Source organism: Liolophura sinensis, chromosome 8 (genome assembly GCF_032854445.1).
Source record: "Liolophura sinensis isolate JHLJ2023 chromosome 8, CUHK_Ljap_v2, whole genome shotgun sequence".
In the NCBI taxonomy this organism is placed as follows: domain Eukaryota; kingdom Metazoa; phylum Mollusca; class Polyplacophora; order Chitonida; family Chitonidae; genus Liolophura; species Liolophura sinensis.
In genome coordinates this window covers 30,249,489-30,264,469 of record NC_088302.1, presented here as the reverse complement: position 1 = coordinate 30,264,469, position 14,981 = coordinate 30,249,489, and the positions used below count along the sequence as shown (strand labels likewise).

Here is a 14,981-nt window from a genome sequence, read left to right as displayed (position 1 = left end):
GTTAGATTTGTGTTACATGGAGATGCTATGGCCTTTATTATTCCCGCATAATGAGGTGATATGAATTCAGAATTACTTTAAGAGCACAGGACACCACATTTTGAGGCGTACAGCCTTGGCATTTTGGAAACAGCGCAGATGACAGGACTGAGTTCCAGGGTAGTGAATGTAACGGTTCTGTGCGGTTAATGTGAAAGCTAAGATGGAAACATGGCTAACCGATCTCAGAGCTAAGTGGTACCTGGTGTGCTTCTCTTTGTGGCCTGGTAATAGTTCTCAGAGGTCGTAAATGATTGGAATCTGTTCGAGTAAACGTATTGTATTTCACCTGTTTTGCCTGTTAAAATGCGCTTTGAGAAACACACAGAGGCTTTGAAATGGCACTTTTGGTGCCATCTGGGGCATTTTTTGATAATAAGTTAGTCTATTTCACCTGAAGTTTGGTTTGTAAAAATGCACTGTGGGAAGCTTATTAAGGCCTCAAAATGATGCCTTTGTTGCCACCACTTACACTGGTAAGGAATTAATCAGCCTCCAGGAAGAAATTTTTATGTGGCCCCTTAAGATGGATGAATCGATCAGAATCTAGGAAAATGCGTGACTTGAAAGGAGCTAATAGTGAAATAAAGTAGTCACATTTTCACACCAAAACAGAAAAAGAATATGCATTATTGACTCACTTTTTTTTTAAATGACTCTTTGTATTTAGATTTGAGTGAGCTGGCTCAGCAGACTGAATCGTTTGCTCAGAAGCACCGAATCTCGACATCCAGCCCAGTGACCAATGGCTTCTCTCCAGATGGCCTGAGCAGCAGCAGTCGTTCCAGCAGTTACAGCAGCATTGTCAGCAGTAGCAGTACTAACGACCTGGCCAACACTAAGCCCAAGATGCACAAACCCACCAGCGACGTGAAGAAGACTAACAACATGTACCTGCCCTTTGGAGAGAACAGCCACCCGGGAGCCGTAGGCAGCAAGACACCCTCAGCCAATCCACTGTCCCCTAACCTGGCCAACGTGAGGAATACATGGAGCATGAATCCTGGCAACCCGGCTTCACCAGGCTCCCTGTGAGTTCTCATGACATAAAACGAATTTAGTGATGTCGCAGATGATTGACTAAAATATGATTGACTCTTAACACTCTACATTGTCAACTCGCTTCCCAAAGAAGTAGTTGCTCTTATTAGTAAACTCATGCATTGTCCATTTTTGCTTGTGAATTGCAGCTGTCTTAAAGTACATGTAGAATCAACCATAACATGCTACATAGCCATTTTGCAGGAAATACACGTGTTGGAGCTTGAATTGTACAATCACAAATTTGAATGGACAAGTAATAATGAAAAACAGGGGTACTACTTTTCTGACTTTAATAGTAGTTTGCTAAAATTTCATGGCCTTCAAGAAAAGGAGGAAGAAAGTGTTTTGGGCATTTACAGCTTGCAAATCAGAAGAAATTCATTTACTTGTGTATAGTATGTATATTGTAAAATAATTTACCATAGTGATGGTGATATATTTCATGGAGATGGCCAACAAAACAGCACAAACCCAGTGCTTCCTCTTTTTGACACCTTTTTTTGATCACAACGGTCTCAGATAGCGCAGTACCTAAAAAGTTAACCAAAAAATGGTTGTAGCGAAATAGGAACAGTGTGGTAGATATTTTATGTAAGTTCGCAGAATATTGAGTGAGTGTTTCTTATAAACAGATTTGGTTTACACACGATCCCTGAAAGTCAACAACGGCCTGTCGGAACAGTGGATACTACAGATATGGAAGCATTTGCAGTCCCCGCCAATGTCAACTATGCCAACTCAGGTATGTCCACTGAGACGTACTCAGACTGATGTTTACTTATCTTTGAAGAACTAAAATAACAGTAGGAAAAAACTCTTTAAACTTTCCTCATTTATGTTCTACTCATTCAACATTCACGTAGATGTAGATCATCAGGTTTATACATAGAGGAGCCATAGAGGAACCTGCAAGAAAAGAACCACCTTTTATCATAAAAAAAAATATACTTTATCCAGTAAGATCTTCTAACCACAAGGCACGCAAGGTACTGATTCAATCTTGGCTTTGGCCAGGAAATTTGTAGAGTTACCCGCTCTGTCTGTCGTGGACTTGGTGGCAATAAGCAGTTGACATACATGTAGCTGTTTAAAGGAGTGTTCTGTTCATTGAAAACTACTTGTCTTCCACCATTACAAGCTGGTTCATGGGTTGAAGGTTTACCCCAGGCATTCCATTAGAGTTTATTCAGCTATGTAGAAATCCCACTGCTTCTTGAAATCATTGAAAGTGCTTGAATTTTTTTAAAAGTTCTTGAAAGTCCTTCGGAAATAGCCCAGAGTAATACTTGACTTTCAATGTTAAGGTCACATTACATTGTGTTTGAAATGGATCAAAAAAAAAAAGTTACCATTATAGCATGAAGGTTTGCACTTTAACTGAATGGTCTTTGTATATGCTAGAAAACATAAAATATTCATTCTGAACTGAATTTTTTCAAGATGTTTTGTATCAGATTTATGTTGTGCTAATTTTTTTCTTAAAATAGTATATTTTATATCATGTTGTTGTTGTTATTGTGTTCAGAGGCAGCCTATGCATTTGGTGGAGCATTTGACCCTCCTCAGCAGACCATGATGCAGCAGTTGTTGGCTGATCGCAGACGCCGCGTGAGACAACACCAGCTCAAACTTCTGCAAGGTAGGATCATATTCCAGAAAAAATTTCCAGGTTGTTTCCGGCAGTCAAATTTCATCTTGTCAAGCCTTTCTTGTTTGGAAATTTACTCCAAGAAATGCTGATAGAGTAATTGGGTAAAGTGCACAGAAGTCATTTCACATAAAGTCTGTAAATGGTGTTAGGGCTAATGGAATACAGTCATATCACAAAGGGAGATGATGTTTTGATGACTACATTTAGGTTGTGCACAATAGCCATGTCACCTTAATATTAGATGTGTTTATTTTAAATAGAAATCTGCCTTTTAGTTACTGAAATTCTTCAACATTTTTTGCAACCGGCATAGTTGGTTGAGCACAGTTGGTTGATAGCACAGTTGGTTGAGCGTCCACTTGGGGAGCAGTAGATCCAGGGTCAATCCTGGATCAGTTTCACATTTAAGACCTTAAAGGAGGAAGTTGTAGCTTTCTCACTTGGCACTCAGCATTAAGGGGATAGTAGAGTGACTGGCTGACCCGTATCAGTATAATGACTTGGGTAGGACAGCTTACTTTCCTGCGGTAAGTTGTCTCAGTGAAGCTGCACTAGATAAAAGAGCAGTGGAAATCCGTCTTGCAACAAGGATGCACATTACATGCACTCCCAAGACTCCTTCGTCCTCATATGACTGAAAAATTGCTAAGTACACCAACTCATTTTTGTGGTAATTTTTGTATTACAGAGGACTGGCCTGGATTTGACATCCCTCCTGTTCGTAGTGAGAGCTTGTGGGACCCCCAGTACAACCCCCGTGATCAGGTCTGGTCCACGGCCACTGACGCCGAGCCAGCTAATGTGAGTACCACTGATCACTTGCTGTTCTCACAAATAATAATACATTTGGGAATTATTTGTGCATAGTTAGCGTGTGAGTTGAAATCAGAATTTAATGTATACTTTAGTAGTTTGAAGACTTGCAAGATGTGAAGTTTCTCATCTCTCTGTGAGAAATCTACACCAGTTAACCTCATGGACTAGCCTGTACCATTTATGGCGTACACCGTGTGAAGTAAGAACGAGCTAATATTTTGAATAATGTTCTCCCTCTTAGATGCTATGAAATACAAACACTGTGAAACTCTTTCTGTGGTGCTAGCTGAACCCACAATAAAGTGTCTGGCTTACGATGTGAAAGTTGCTTTACTTAGCTGAGCCATTCGTTTGTCATAGTTGCGTCAAAGCCATTATGGTTTTGGGGTTACGTTTTTTGTTTGTGTCACCATTCCCATAAGCATATTAAAGGTGCGAGTGTTGATTGTGATTCATTGTGTTTTCCAGCTTCAGCCTACCAGCACCTTATGGAGCACTCTGACAAACAGTGCCAATCACGGCTGGAACTCCCTCTCCTCCTCCCTGTCCTCCATCTGGAACAGCGGAAACCCCAACCCTGGAGAGTGCTCACCAGCTGATCTTCATGCTGAAGAGAACCCATTCCTGGCCACTAACCCAGGAGAGATGGAGAATGCTGGAATGAATGGTTCTCCTAGGGAGGTGGGTACCTGTGGTAGATAGCAACACGGTGAACACAGTTTTACTTAATGTCAGAATGTGAAGCTACAAGCTTTTGTCATGAATGTAGATTATGATGAAATGTCAAATGAAGTCGTGATAAACTGATAAAATGATGGCTGTGTGGGTAAGGTACTTACCTTTCAATGGATAGGCCACATGAGACATGGATTCACTGCCTGTCTCTGTCAGGAGATTCTCTAGACACTGTGCTTTCATTGTTCACGGGCCCCTTAATTACCACTTGACGTGGAGGTTTGCTGCAGGTCACTTCCACCAGTATAACATTTCGTCACACATGGAAGAGTTTGCAGTAACTCACTTAAGGTTAGTGGTTTTATCAGGGCACTCAGGTTTCCTTTACCTATAGAACTGGCAGTCATTGTAAAATTGAAATTATTTGAGTAACTAATAGTTGCATTAAACAAGAATCAAGTAAAGAAGATACCTTATTGCAATGTTTCTCTTTGTCGTCATAGATTTTATTTGTGTGGACTAAAGCCTTGCTCACAGAGTTGTGAATTTAGGAGTTTGGTCAGCTATAATACTTTGCTTATTCTCAGACTTTTACACAACTTTTTTTGTTCCAGGAAACTGGTCAGACATTTGATCCGTTCAACACCATGGGAAACATCTGGGGCCCGAATACGGGCACAAACGGTGGCCCCTGGGGATTCATGCCCAGACCAGAGGACACCCAGCAACAGTAAACCTCTAATATGGCCTCCCTCATCAATTCTGCTAACTGTTTAATAGTTCATAAATCCTGACCCCAGCTTTACTGGGTTAATAGAGCAAGTGTTACAAATTCTGCCCTCTATGTTGTGAAATGCTTGTATGCTAATTATATTGATAATTTATAGTTTAATGCAGACATAGCTCTTGTTTGTTTACTAAAAGGCTTCTTGATCTCTCTTCAGCCTATGGTAAATTTTCTTTGTTTTTCCTGATCATGTACTACAGTGTTACAATTCTTTAAGGTTACTACTTTCAGTTAAAAACAGACTTTTTAAATGTTCGAAAGTATGGCGGATCATAGTGAACAATTGTTTTTAGTTGTGTATGAATTTTCAAATCATGTTAACGTTGTTGTTATTTGTGTACATGGAATTGTACCAGTATAAGCCCACCAAATTGTCTGTTTAAATAATAGTTGTTTTAAGAATAAAGAAAAGAAAACGTATTTTAATAGATTTGAATAGTTGACACAGTTGCACAAACTAGTGCGCAGGGTGACAACTACATTTAATTACTTTTGATCTATACAGGTCATTAAGTACATATAATGTTACTTAGACGTTTTACTTGTTTAACACTGTTTTGGAAGGTTCTCTGGAAGTATATTTGATTGTGTGAAACACAGAGCTTTATTGTTTTTAAGCTGTTTGTAGGCATTGATCTACCTCGGATTTTACAAGTTGTAGATTTTCTTTATGCATAATATTTGACTTTTGCTCAACATGACAAGAATTACCCTGTTAGTATTCACAAAGGACTAATGTATGAGTGATTATTTTTTATTTTCGGGGGCAAATTCTGTACAAGAATATTATCAGTGGCGCAGCTTGAACCTTTTAACTGTGTGTAATATACAACATGTACTTGTAGTTGTTGTAAGGTTGGTTATATCGATTTGCTATTGTAGTCCTGTAGTACATTGTAGTGATGATGGGAGGCCATATATCCATCGTTTACAGTGACGCGAAAATCCATCGTGTGCATGGACATTTATCCTCGTGTATGTTGACATATAGCCGATTGTGACAATTTTATGACACTTCGCCATCAGTGACGTGGAAGTCTTACTCATGAGTAAGCTAAGGCTCCCTGCATGCCCAGTAACAGCTCCTGCTAAAGGTGGAGTACCATATAACCTTACCCAAGGTATAGCAGTTGAGCTGTCTGAGGGCAATAGGAGAGCCAGACTTCTTATATAACCAAAATGTATGTGTGTGTCACTACTCTGTACACAAATCTGCTCCATTCATATCAGCAACCATAGATATTCATTGCAAAAATTGTAAAAGAACATTTTTAAACAGTATAAATTAAACTACAGTTTGAGGAACAGTGAAAATGAAAACAAAACTGCGGCTTAGTCAATACAATGCAGTCTGGTCTTTCCAGAAGTCATTATCTGTTGTCATTTGTACAACTTCACTAGTTAACATTGTTTGAAAGTTCTGAATATTCTAACATGGATATATGTTTAAAAGGGTAACATTTATTTACCTGAATTAATGCAGTGTTAATCTGTTCTACTGAAACAAGGTAAAAATCAGTTGCTTTCACTCTATACTCTTTGAACTCTATACGGTTTATTTATTTGATTTGACAATATTTCACTTGTGTGATGGCAAGCAGCATTATGATGGGTGGAAACTGGGCAGAGCCTGGGGGGAAAACCCACAACCATACACAGGTTACTTGCAGACCTTCGCACATACAACGGTACAAGAAGCCAGCAAGAGCTGGCTTAAACTCACAGCGACCATATTGGTCAGTCTCCTGTGTCATGGTGCTGTTCTAGCATGCTAAACACTCAGCAGTGGAGAAATAAACACAATACAACATCACCACGATTTGCTTAACAACTGCGAGCATTAGCCAAGTAATCGGATTTGTTTCTTCTAAAAGTGACAATTGGAAAATGGTAAGCTGACATGACTGGAGCAGACTTGTTCGACTGACACCTACACTTTTAAGGTTTATACAAAGTATGTTTATGATATTGACAAAGGAAAAGCCTAGACCAGGTGTACTAACTACACTGCCAAAAAACTGGAAGCAAAAGCTTCTGTTTTGCTGCTGTCAAAAAAGGAATATTTGTTCGAGGAAAATAGAGACTTTCTCATAACAGGACCTTCTCTGATGCAAATTTAACAGTGCTGTTACTTAACATCACAGGTGTTGTTTTGAGATATATTTGAGGTTAACACCTGTTGTTCAGGGGTTCCTTTTATTAGACAGTCTTGCCAGCAATCAGACCCCGGGCACTGGATGGCTGCCAGAGCCCAGGGCCTACTTGCTGATTGGGTGGTGTCTCCAGGTGTTGAAGTGTACCCAGATTAAAACTCTGACTGTGACAAGGTATTTGCTACTTGCCTCTCATCTATCAACATATTTGGTAAAATATCGTTCACATATTGTGGGAGAAGATACTCCAAGTATTTCCCATGTCCTACTTGAACTCTTGACTGCTCCAGGGATCACTGAGTGTTAAATATATAGAGCAGCCTTAATGCTTAAAAAAGTACTTCAGAAAAACTTTTTGGAAAATACATGTACACGAAGGCAGCATAACAGAACATATGCCACACAAAACTTCGTAAGTCGCATTCCTCGTAACTTTTGCATAACAGATGTCTAGGTTACAGTGCCATGATGCAATATCAGTTACTAGAAAAGTTTCAAAAAATTGTTTTACAAAGTTTTGTTGAAAGTGGGTCCAGATGCCCAGCACTATTTAATGGGTACAACTGAAGTGCCCTCATAAAAAACAACTGGTAGTTTCTTTATTAATTGTTGAATGATGCAGATATAATGGAATTACTTCAAAACAATACACAAGCTACATGTATGTATAGGCTATATTATACGTTCTTCCGACAAAATTTTTTTACAAGACTTTAAGAAGCAGTACTGTTGAAATTATTTACGAAAACAGTTTTAACCCTTCCTTTATAATACGAAGCCCTTGGAACTGGAGTAGCTCTTTAGAGGTTGTTGAAATATATTATCAAAGTGTACTTTATATGCCACTAGTCTTATCTGGGTACAGTCAAGACCATGGGCACTTCTGGGGCAGAAGATGGTTGTTTCACATAAATGAATCTCATGTTTAGGGTATTGGGTACAATCGTGAATGATGGACATTATACAGAGTACAAAACAGCAGTAAAAAGCCTCATGTATGACACTTGTGGAAAAAAGGAAAAAAATGGCAGAGTAATCAGGCTTTAAGACGACTATTCCCAAAACAACACTGAAACTGGAGCCGCGTCTTGTGTGTACAATACAATGGAGGCTTGCTCAGTTTGACTTCACCCAACTTGTGTCTCAACATAATGGAAAGCAGTATACCCTATGCTGTCTATGTACTTGTATGTACAAGGATTTGAGTTTACTCACAATAACAAAGCTGTTGTATCTGAACAATTTTATTTTGGTTTCTTCACTATTTCTCCCATCCAGCTACATTGCCTGCTGACCCTGCTGACCAGGGTTGCAGGATTTTCCTGTTTTATCCGTATATAGGTGTGGTAGTACCAGTGGCCTGTACGGGTGTGGCGGCCGGCAGACTGGGGCTGAGGGGAAGAGCCTCTAGATACAGCCTCCAGATCTGACTGGTCTTGTCAAAGCCCAGGAGATCTTGTAGAGAGATGACTCAGCTGTCTTAATAACGGGTCTATTATAACAGCTGGAAAAAGTCCATCTTTTTACAACAAACAATAAAAATATTGGATTTTTATGGCAACCCATTGTTTTGTACTGTTTCTTTTACCCATATATTAAAAAGAATTATTTACCATTGAAATAATCCTGAGTACAGAGTAAAACACCAACCAAATAAATTCTATGAGCTGGATCGCTGCGACAGTTAAGTCCTAAACTGATGAGAATGCATGTTCAAATCCAGCTTTTGGTGGCAGGATTGTCCGGTGGTATTTTTCAGATGCCTTCACCCCTAAATCTGACAACCAAAAAATTTTGAGCATAGTTCTGACTACAAGTCAAAATGAAGCAAGAAATTTTGTGATGTTGCATGTGAAGTAGACATGTATCAGAAATTTTAACCCCATGAAGGTCTAGTTAAGTTTTGCACAGCTTTACATTCGTGATCAAAGCTGTGCCTGGTTTCCTCCCACCATAATGCTGGGCGCCGTTGCATAAGTGAAATATTCTTGTACGGCGTAAAACACCAATCAAATAGATAAATAAAAAAAATGAAAGTAACTTTTCTGTACGATTCTCTGCACTGCAGTAATGACAATACTGTTGAGGAACTACTTGGCAAGTAATTGGTGAGAAAATAAAAACACTACTTCTACCATATGGACACAAAGATAATGCTACATCCAGATACATTCAAAATCACTATATTTCACACCTCCAATATCAGCACTACTTCACGCACAAGACGTATGCATACTACTCTGAAACTGAAAAATGTTTTTTTTAAAACCATTCTTTTCCTGCACCAACATTCGTGTCACCAAAATATCTATGTTCCTTGCCATCCTGATTGTATTTGTACCTATAGTTCGGCTTGAAATATTCTGTATGAAACTGATACGTATCCAATTTACGTCTCAAATGTTTTTGTATTATCTCGGGGTTGAGTTTCCACACAGTTTTCTGCGGGTCAGTCTCATCTGTTGTGGGCACCTCTGAGAGGGGCCGCAAGGTTTTCTGTACCACAAAGTGGCCGTTGTCCTGCAGTAAGCAATGGGCCATCTCCTCCTCTGTCTGGGGCAGTCCATGAGGGAATGTCACAGGTATCACTTCTATCAGGTGTAACACAGACTTCAACTTCTTGGTGACTGACGGTATGTTCTTGTGAATTACAAATTTGTTCCTCTGTGTGAAAAAAGAAAAACATTAACTACAAGTGGATTAATGAATGATGATCTACTTAATTGGTTAAAATACATACAAATAGAAATGTAACAATCTATATATACTATGAATACAAGTACATGTATATGTCCAAAAGAATGTCAGAGATGAGGAAGAATTACTGACAATGTAACTTTAACATCTCAAAAAGGCTAATTACTCTTTGAGGGCAAACAATGTTCAACATCCAATGGTATGCCATCATTATACAAAGAAAATACAAGACTCCTGATAGCATTTATTTATTTTTTTTTTTTTTTGATTGCTGTTTTACGCCGTACTCAAAAATATTTCACTTATACGACGGCAGCCAGGGGGGTTTCCCGGGGGAAACCCACGACCATCCGCAGGTTGCTGGCAGACCTTCCCACTTACGGCCGGAGAGGAAGCCAGCATGAGCTGGACTTGAACTCACAGCGACCGCATTGGTGAGAGGCTCCTGGGTCATTACGCTGCGCTAGCGCGCTAACCGACTGAGCCACGGAGGCCCCGACCTGATAGCATTTATTTTTTGTATTTATTTGTTTGCTGCTTAACTGTACACTCAATTTTTCACATGCACAATGATAGCTTCAACGGTGGAGGAAACCTGCCCCTTTAGCAACTTACCCTAAATGACCCTTACCTTTTGAAGACAAATGTCATAAGATATTACTTCTAGAGCTGAAACTTACAATTTCCTAGTAGGATATCATCCTACCTTCCAAGCAAACCTAAGAACACATTTCTACACTCAATAAAACTCTCAGAATCTAGCAACATGAGAAGGTTCGTCACGGACGTAATTATAGGTCATTCAGGGTGACCGCGAACAATCCCACGTGATGTACATTTCATCCCAACTGACATGCCTCGTGTCTTTGTAATGACATTTCAGTGATGCAGCACCATAAATGTGTTGGCATTGCCACTTTTTTCTACAAGTATACACAATCATGAAGCAATCAAAATGTTCATCCTGTCATGAAATGTCAAAAACAATGTTCAATGCCGTCGTTCAAGAACTTCCAAAGCTTTGTTCCACTCCAAGCAAATAAACATGCATGCGTTAACCTGAATTATTAACATTTTGAATAAGCATAACACTATTAACTTTTCTGTCCTCTACGTGGGAAGGTCTGTCAGCAGATGGTTGTGCGTTTCCCCAGGGCTGTACCCCGTTTTCTCCCACCATAATGTGGCTGCCATCGTATAAGTGAAATATTTTTGTACGCCGTAAAACACCAATCACATATATAAATAAGGATCTGCTGCACTGTATTAATGACAATGCTGCTGAAGAACTACAGGGCATGGAAATGGTGAGAAAACTACTTCTACTATACGGACGACATTAAACCTGAAGCACTCACTCACTCACTCACTCAATCTACCATATGGACACAAAGATAATGCTACGCCCAGATACATTCAAAATCACTATATTTCACATCTCCAATATCAGCACTACTTCACGCACACGGCATCATCCTACCTTCCAAGAAACACATTTCTACAATCAATAGAACTCTCAGAATCTGGAAACGTGAGCAGCATGGTCATGGACGAAATTACTGGTCATTCATTTGATTTGATTGATTTATTTGATTGGTGTTTTATGCCGTACTCAAGAATATTTCACTTATAAGACGGCGGCCAGCATTATGGTGGGTGGAAACCGGGCACAGCCCGGGGGAAACCCACGACCATCCGCAGGTTGCTGGCAGACCTTCCCACTTACGGCCGGAGAGGAAGCCAGCATGAGCTGGACTTGAACTCACAGCGACCGCATTGGTGAGAGGCTCCTGGGTCATTGCGCTGCGCTAGCGCGCTAACCGACTGAGCCACGGAGGCCCCTATTGGTCATTCAGGATGATCACGAACAATCCCACGTGATGCACACACATGCCCACCACAATGCTGGAACACAAGCTGAGTTCAACAACAAACAGCCACATGACCAAACGTATATCGTCATCTACTGCTTGGCCCTAGAAGCTGTGAGTGTGGACACGGATATCTACATACACAAGTATATATACTCTGCAGTAGGTCTAAACTAATTTTAAACTTGCTAAATGTTTGTAAATCTCAAAATTTCGAGAACATTCCTTTTGGACCACTTGTAGTCACCAAGGTTCAACAAGCAGTGATAGTGGGGGAATATACAAATTCCCTGCCTAAGGCTGGGTTTCCTAGAGGCTGTCTATCTCAAGGCAAAACGATTTCAAAATTTTTTTTTTAACTCTTTCAGCTCTCACCTTTCCATCTAGACTTAAATCTTTCATGGTCTTTTTCTCCCAATATGGTCTTCCAAACAGCTTATTAGTCCTCCAGACCATGAGTAACTTGCTGGGTTCTTTTTCTGCAGGTGGGCCTTCTGCCTTCTCCCTCAGGTGTTGTTCCACCAGGGGCAGGGCCCAGCTTAGGTTGTCCTTTTCGTTCTTGGGTTCATATTTTTTATACCTTACACAAGCTACCAATGGCAGCCGGGCTGTCCTACTCGCTGTCAGCAGCGTGCCAACCTAGACCAAAGACATCAACACAACAAGAAAGCTCCATAAAGTCAAAGAAAATGAAAACACATTTTTATAAAATTTTAATTTTTAACATCGTCACAACGATGTCAGAATGTCAGTGAAACACACTGATGTTTTCCTTTTTCACATGAACAAGAACACTGCTATAAAGAAGCAGAACTGATCACTGCCTGTCGGTTTAATATTTTTAAGTTTTGACACTTCAAAGAACAACAACACAATATCCATGATGATTTGACACCCTTATTGTCATCAACATTATTTGGACAATGCATGTCAATGAAATACAAGGAGTAACACCAAGGTCAGGGTTTTAAACTGCTCTCTTCCTTTACATCCAGGCTGTAACTGAAAAAGTCTTCACTAACCACAATTTTTATTTATTTACAATTTATGGATAATTGCTGTGTACCACTTGATATTGTTTGCTTAATCAGACTTCTTGACTGATACTGATAATAAGACATTGTGTCATATATATATGATATATCCTTGATTATCATATTTGTGCTGCTGTCCACAAGTCTCACAATTCCTTCATTACAGTTTAGAAATTTTAGCTTATTTTCAAATACAAGTATTCTTTAGACAAAAAAGAGCAATTTCAGTGTAATTTAAGCCCATTTATAATTTGATTTTAGAGACAAAACTACATTGGTTGGATTGGTCAGTTTCAGGGTTTCACAAAAGGTATAAATGAATCAGTCAACACAGAATAATGCCTTCAGACTATGCTGAATGAACGTCATTCTGTCTATCAGTTTTGACAACATTTCTTTTAATATGGATCATTCATATAATAAAGCGTTCAAGTGCAAGATGACATTCACTTTTTGAGAGATGTTGCAGCCATTGTGAATTTGCAACTGCAATCCTTTTTCACATTCCCAAATTATTCCTGTCTGTATCTCATTATAATCTCTGTGCGGCCAAGGACCTTTCACAGTTTCAACAAAACCATGACTAAAAACTATACATATTAAAACCTAGTATTACATCTTTATATAAACGATTTTCTTCATATTAACACTAAGTGTAGTTGAACACAAATCGTTATTTTTTTACTAGAATCTAATTGGACTTTGCTTTGTAGGTATCAATTCAATTGCGGGTCCAAACCTAGTACCACAAAGCAGAATCAATGTTCCCAAGGCTTTAATGAATACAAAAGTAAACAGATTTTAGGAATTCCATGTTACTTAAATGATGAGAAAACAATGTACCCAGTATATATTATTCACAAAAGAAATATAAGTTTAAATGCGAGTTTTCTTTCACGGGAATCCAAACATGTTACAGATTCTTACAGTTTTGGTTTAAGGGAAATGTGATGGGAAGCAGATTCACAGATCTATGTTGACAGTAAAGCCATGCATGTGTTGTTTCAACACCTATTAAATCAAATTAGCATGACTCAAAGTTTGACAGCATCTAGCTCCAAGTAGCTCTGCACCTTCACTAACGCTAATTAGTAGTGTTAACAAAGGCATAAACCTATGTGGAGCATCACTGACCCTTGAACCTGTTAATGAGGATTTGGTAAGCTTCAGGCTGCTGTTTACATCACGCGACAACAGGTATGCCTACATGTCATCCGTTCATTGAAGAATTTGCTTTTCACAATGAGCATTTTGAAAGTGGATCAACACCGGACCACAACCTCAGATTCACAACACCAACACAACTTAACTCACGATTTGGCAAACACCCAGGCAAAATCAAATAGTAAGCGTTATCAATAGTTCAAACGATACACTGCTATTTGTCCGCCATAGGTCGGCGTTAGCCTTATCTAGTGCCCAGTTTTCGATAGAAGCAAAGGAACTAGTGAAATTGCTACATGTGTCGAGTCAGTTCGAAGCTTTTGGTTATGTAGATCAATAGTAAAAATCTTTACACATCATTGATTGTCCTCAGTGTAGCAAATCTTTACAATTCATTCTCAAAAACCTTCGATCTTTCGCGATTGACTCACCTTGCACACAGAGGCTGCCATGTTGAATTTACCACAGGTGATGCTAAACTCAATAATACTTAGGGGGCGAAATCGGACTTTTGTGCAGCTACGACCTCAGTCTATACTTATCGGCTGTTGCTCCTTTATTAGCATGAAACAGATACTTTGATCTACTACAGTGCTGGCCTGCCCACATTTATTGGTTGATTTATTTTATTTTCCATTCATAAAATGGTACAGGGCGTATAATTAAGTACAAACTGGGACCAATTAATATCCTATAATGTCTGTTAGGTTAGTCTCGGGTACACATTACAATGATCTATCGTGTATTTGTTTGTTTACCATTTATTTGTGCTTACAAATCAATAGCATAGGCTTACTGAAAAATTCACTTCAGACTATAATATGATGGGTGAGTGGGTGGAGATCCTCTCCGGTCGTACGTGCATGAGGATAGAAGTCGATCTGCCATGCAACCTAGCTGCGGATGGTTGTGGGTGTCCCCCAGGATCTGTCCGGTTTCCTCTCATCATACATCTGGCCGCCATTGTATTTATAAGTGAACTTTTCTCAAGTACAGCGTAAAATACCAATCAGATAAATAAATAAATAGAATATGATAGCAATTAGGTTT

The 14,981-nt window shown here is 39.3% G+C and overlaps 2 protein-coding genes across 4 annotated transcripts in view; one reads left to right on the top strand and one right to left on the bottom strand.

Annotated features, from left to right (window-relative positions):
- The window catches only part of LOC135474108 (transmembrane protein 131-like), a 53,135-nt gene extending 44,255 nt beyond the window's left edge, over positions 1 to 8,880 (top strand). For all 3 annotated transcript variants that reach the window (XM_064754119.1, XM_064754120.1, XM_064754118.1), the window contains 6 exons: positions 710 to 1,070; positions 1,716 to 1,825; positions 2,609 to 2,722; positions 3,423 to 3,535; positions 4,019 to 4,231; positions 4,840 to 8,880. In XM_064754119.1, the coding sequence (XP_064610189.1) occupies positions 710 to 1,070; positions 1,716 to 1,825; positions 2,609 to 2,722; positions 3,423 to 3,535; positions 4,019 to 4,231; positions 4,840 to 4,959 (1,031 nt within the window). In that variant the 3' untranslated portion in view covers positions 4,960 to 8,880. The remainder of the gene's footprint in view (positions 1 to 709; positions 1,071 to 1,715; positions 1,826 to 2,608; positions 2,723 to 3,422; positions 3,536 to 4,018; positions 4,232 to 4,839) is intronic.
- A 452-nt stretch (positions 8,881 to 9,332) lies between these two features.
- Positions 9,333 to 14,385, bottom strand: LOC135473863 (large ribosomal subunit protein uL30m-like). The gene is made up of 3 exons (XM_064753784.1): positions 14,363 to 14,385; positions 12,109 to 12,372; positions 9,333 to 9,829 (listed from the first exon to the last, which is right to left on the bottom strand). The coding sequence occupies exons 1-3, from the start codon at positions 14,381 to 14,383 to the stop codon at positions 9,428 to 9,430; spliced, it is 687 nt and encodes a 228-aa protein (XP_064609854.1). The 5' UTR covers positions 14,384 to 14,385; the 3' UTR covers positions 9,333 to 9,427.
- Between the last annotated feature and the right edge of the window lie 596 nt (positions 14,386 to 14,981).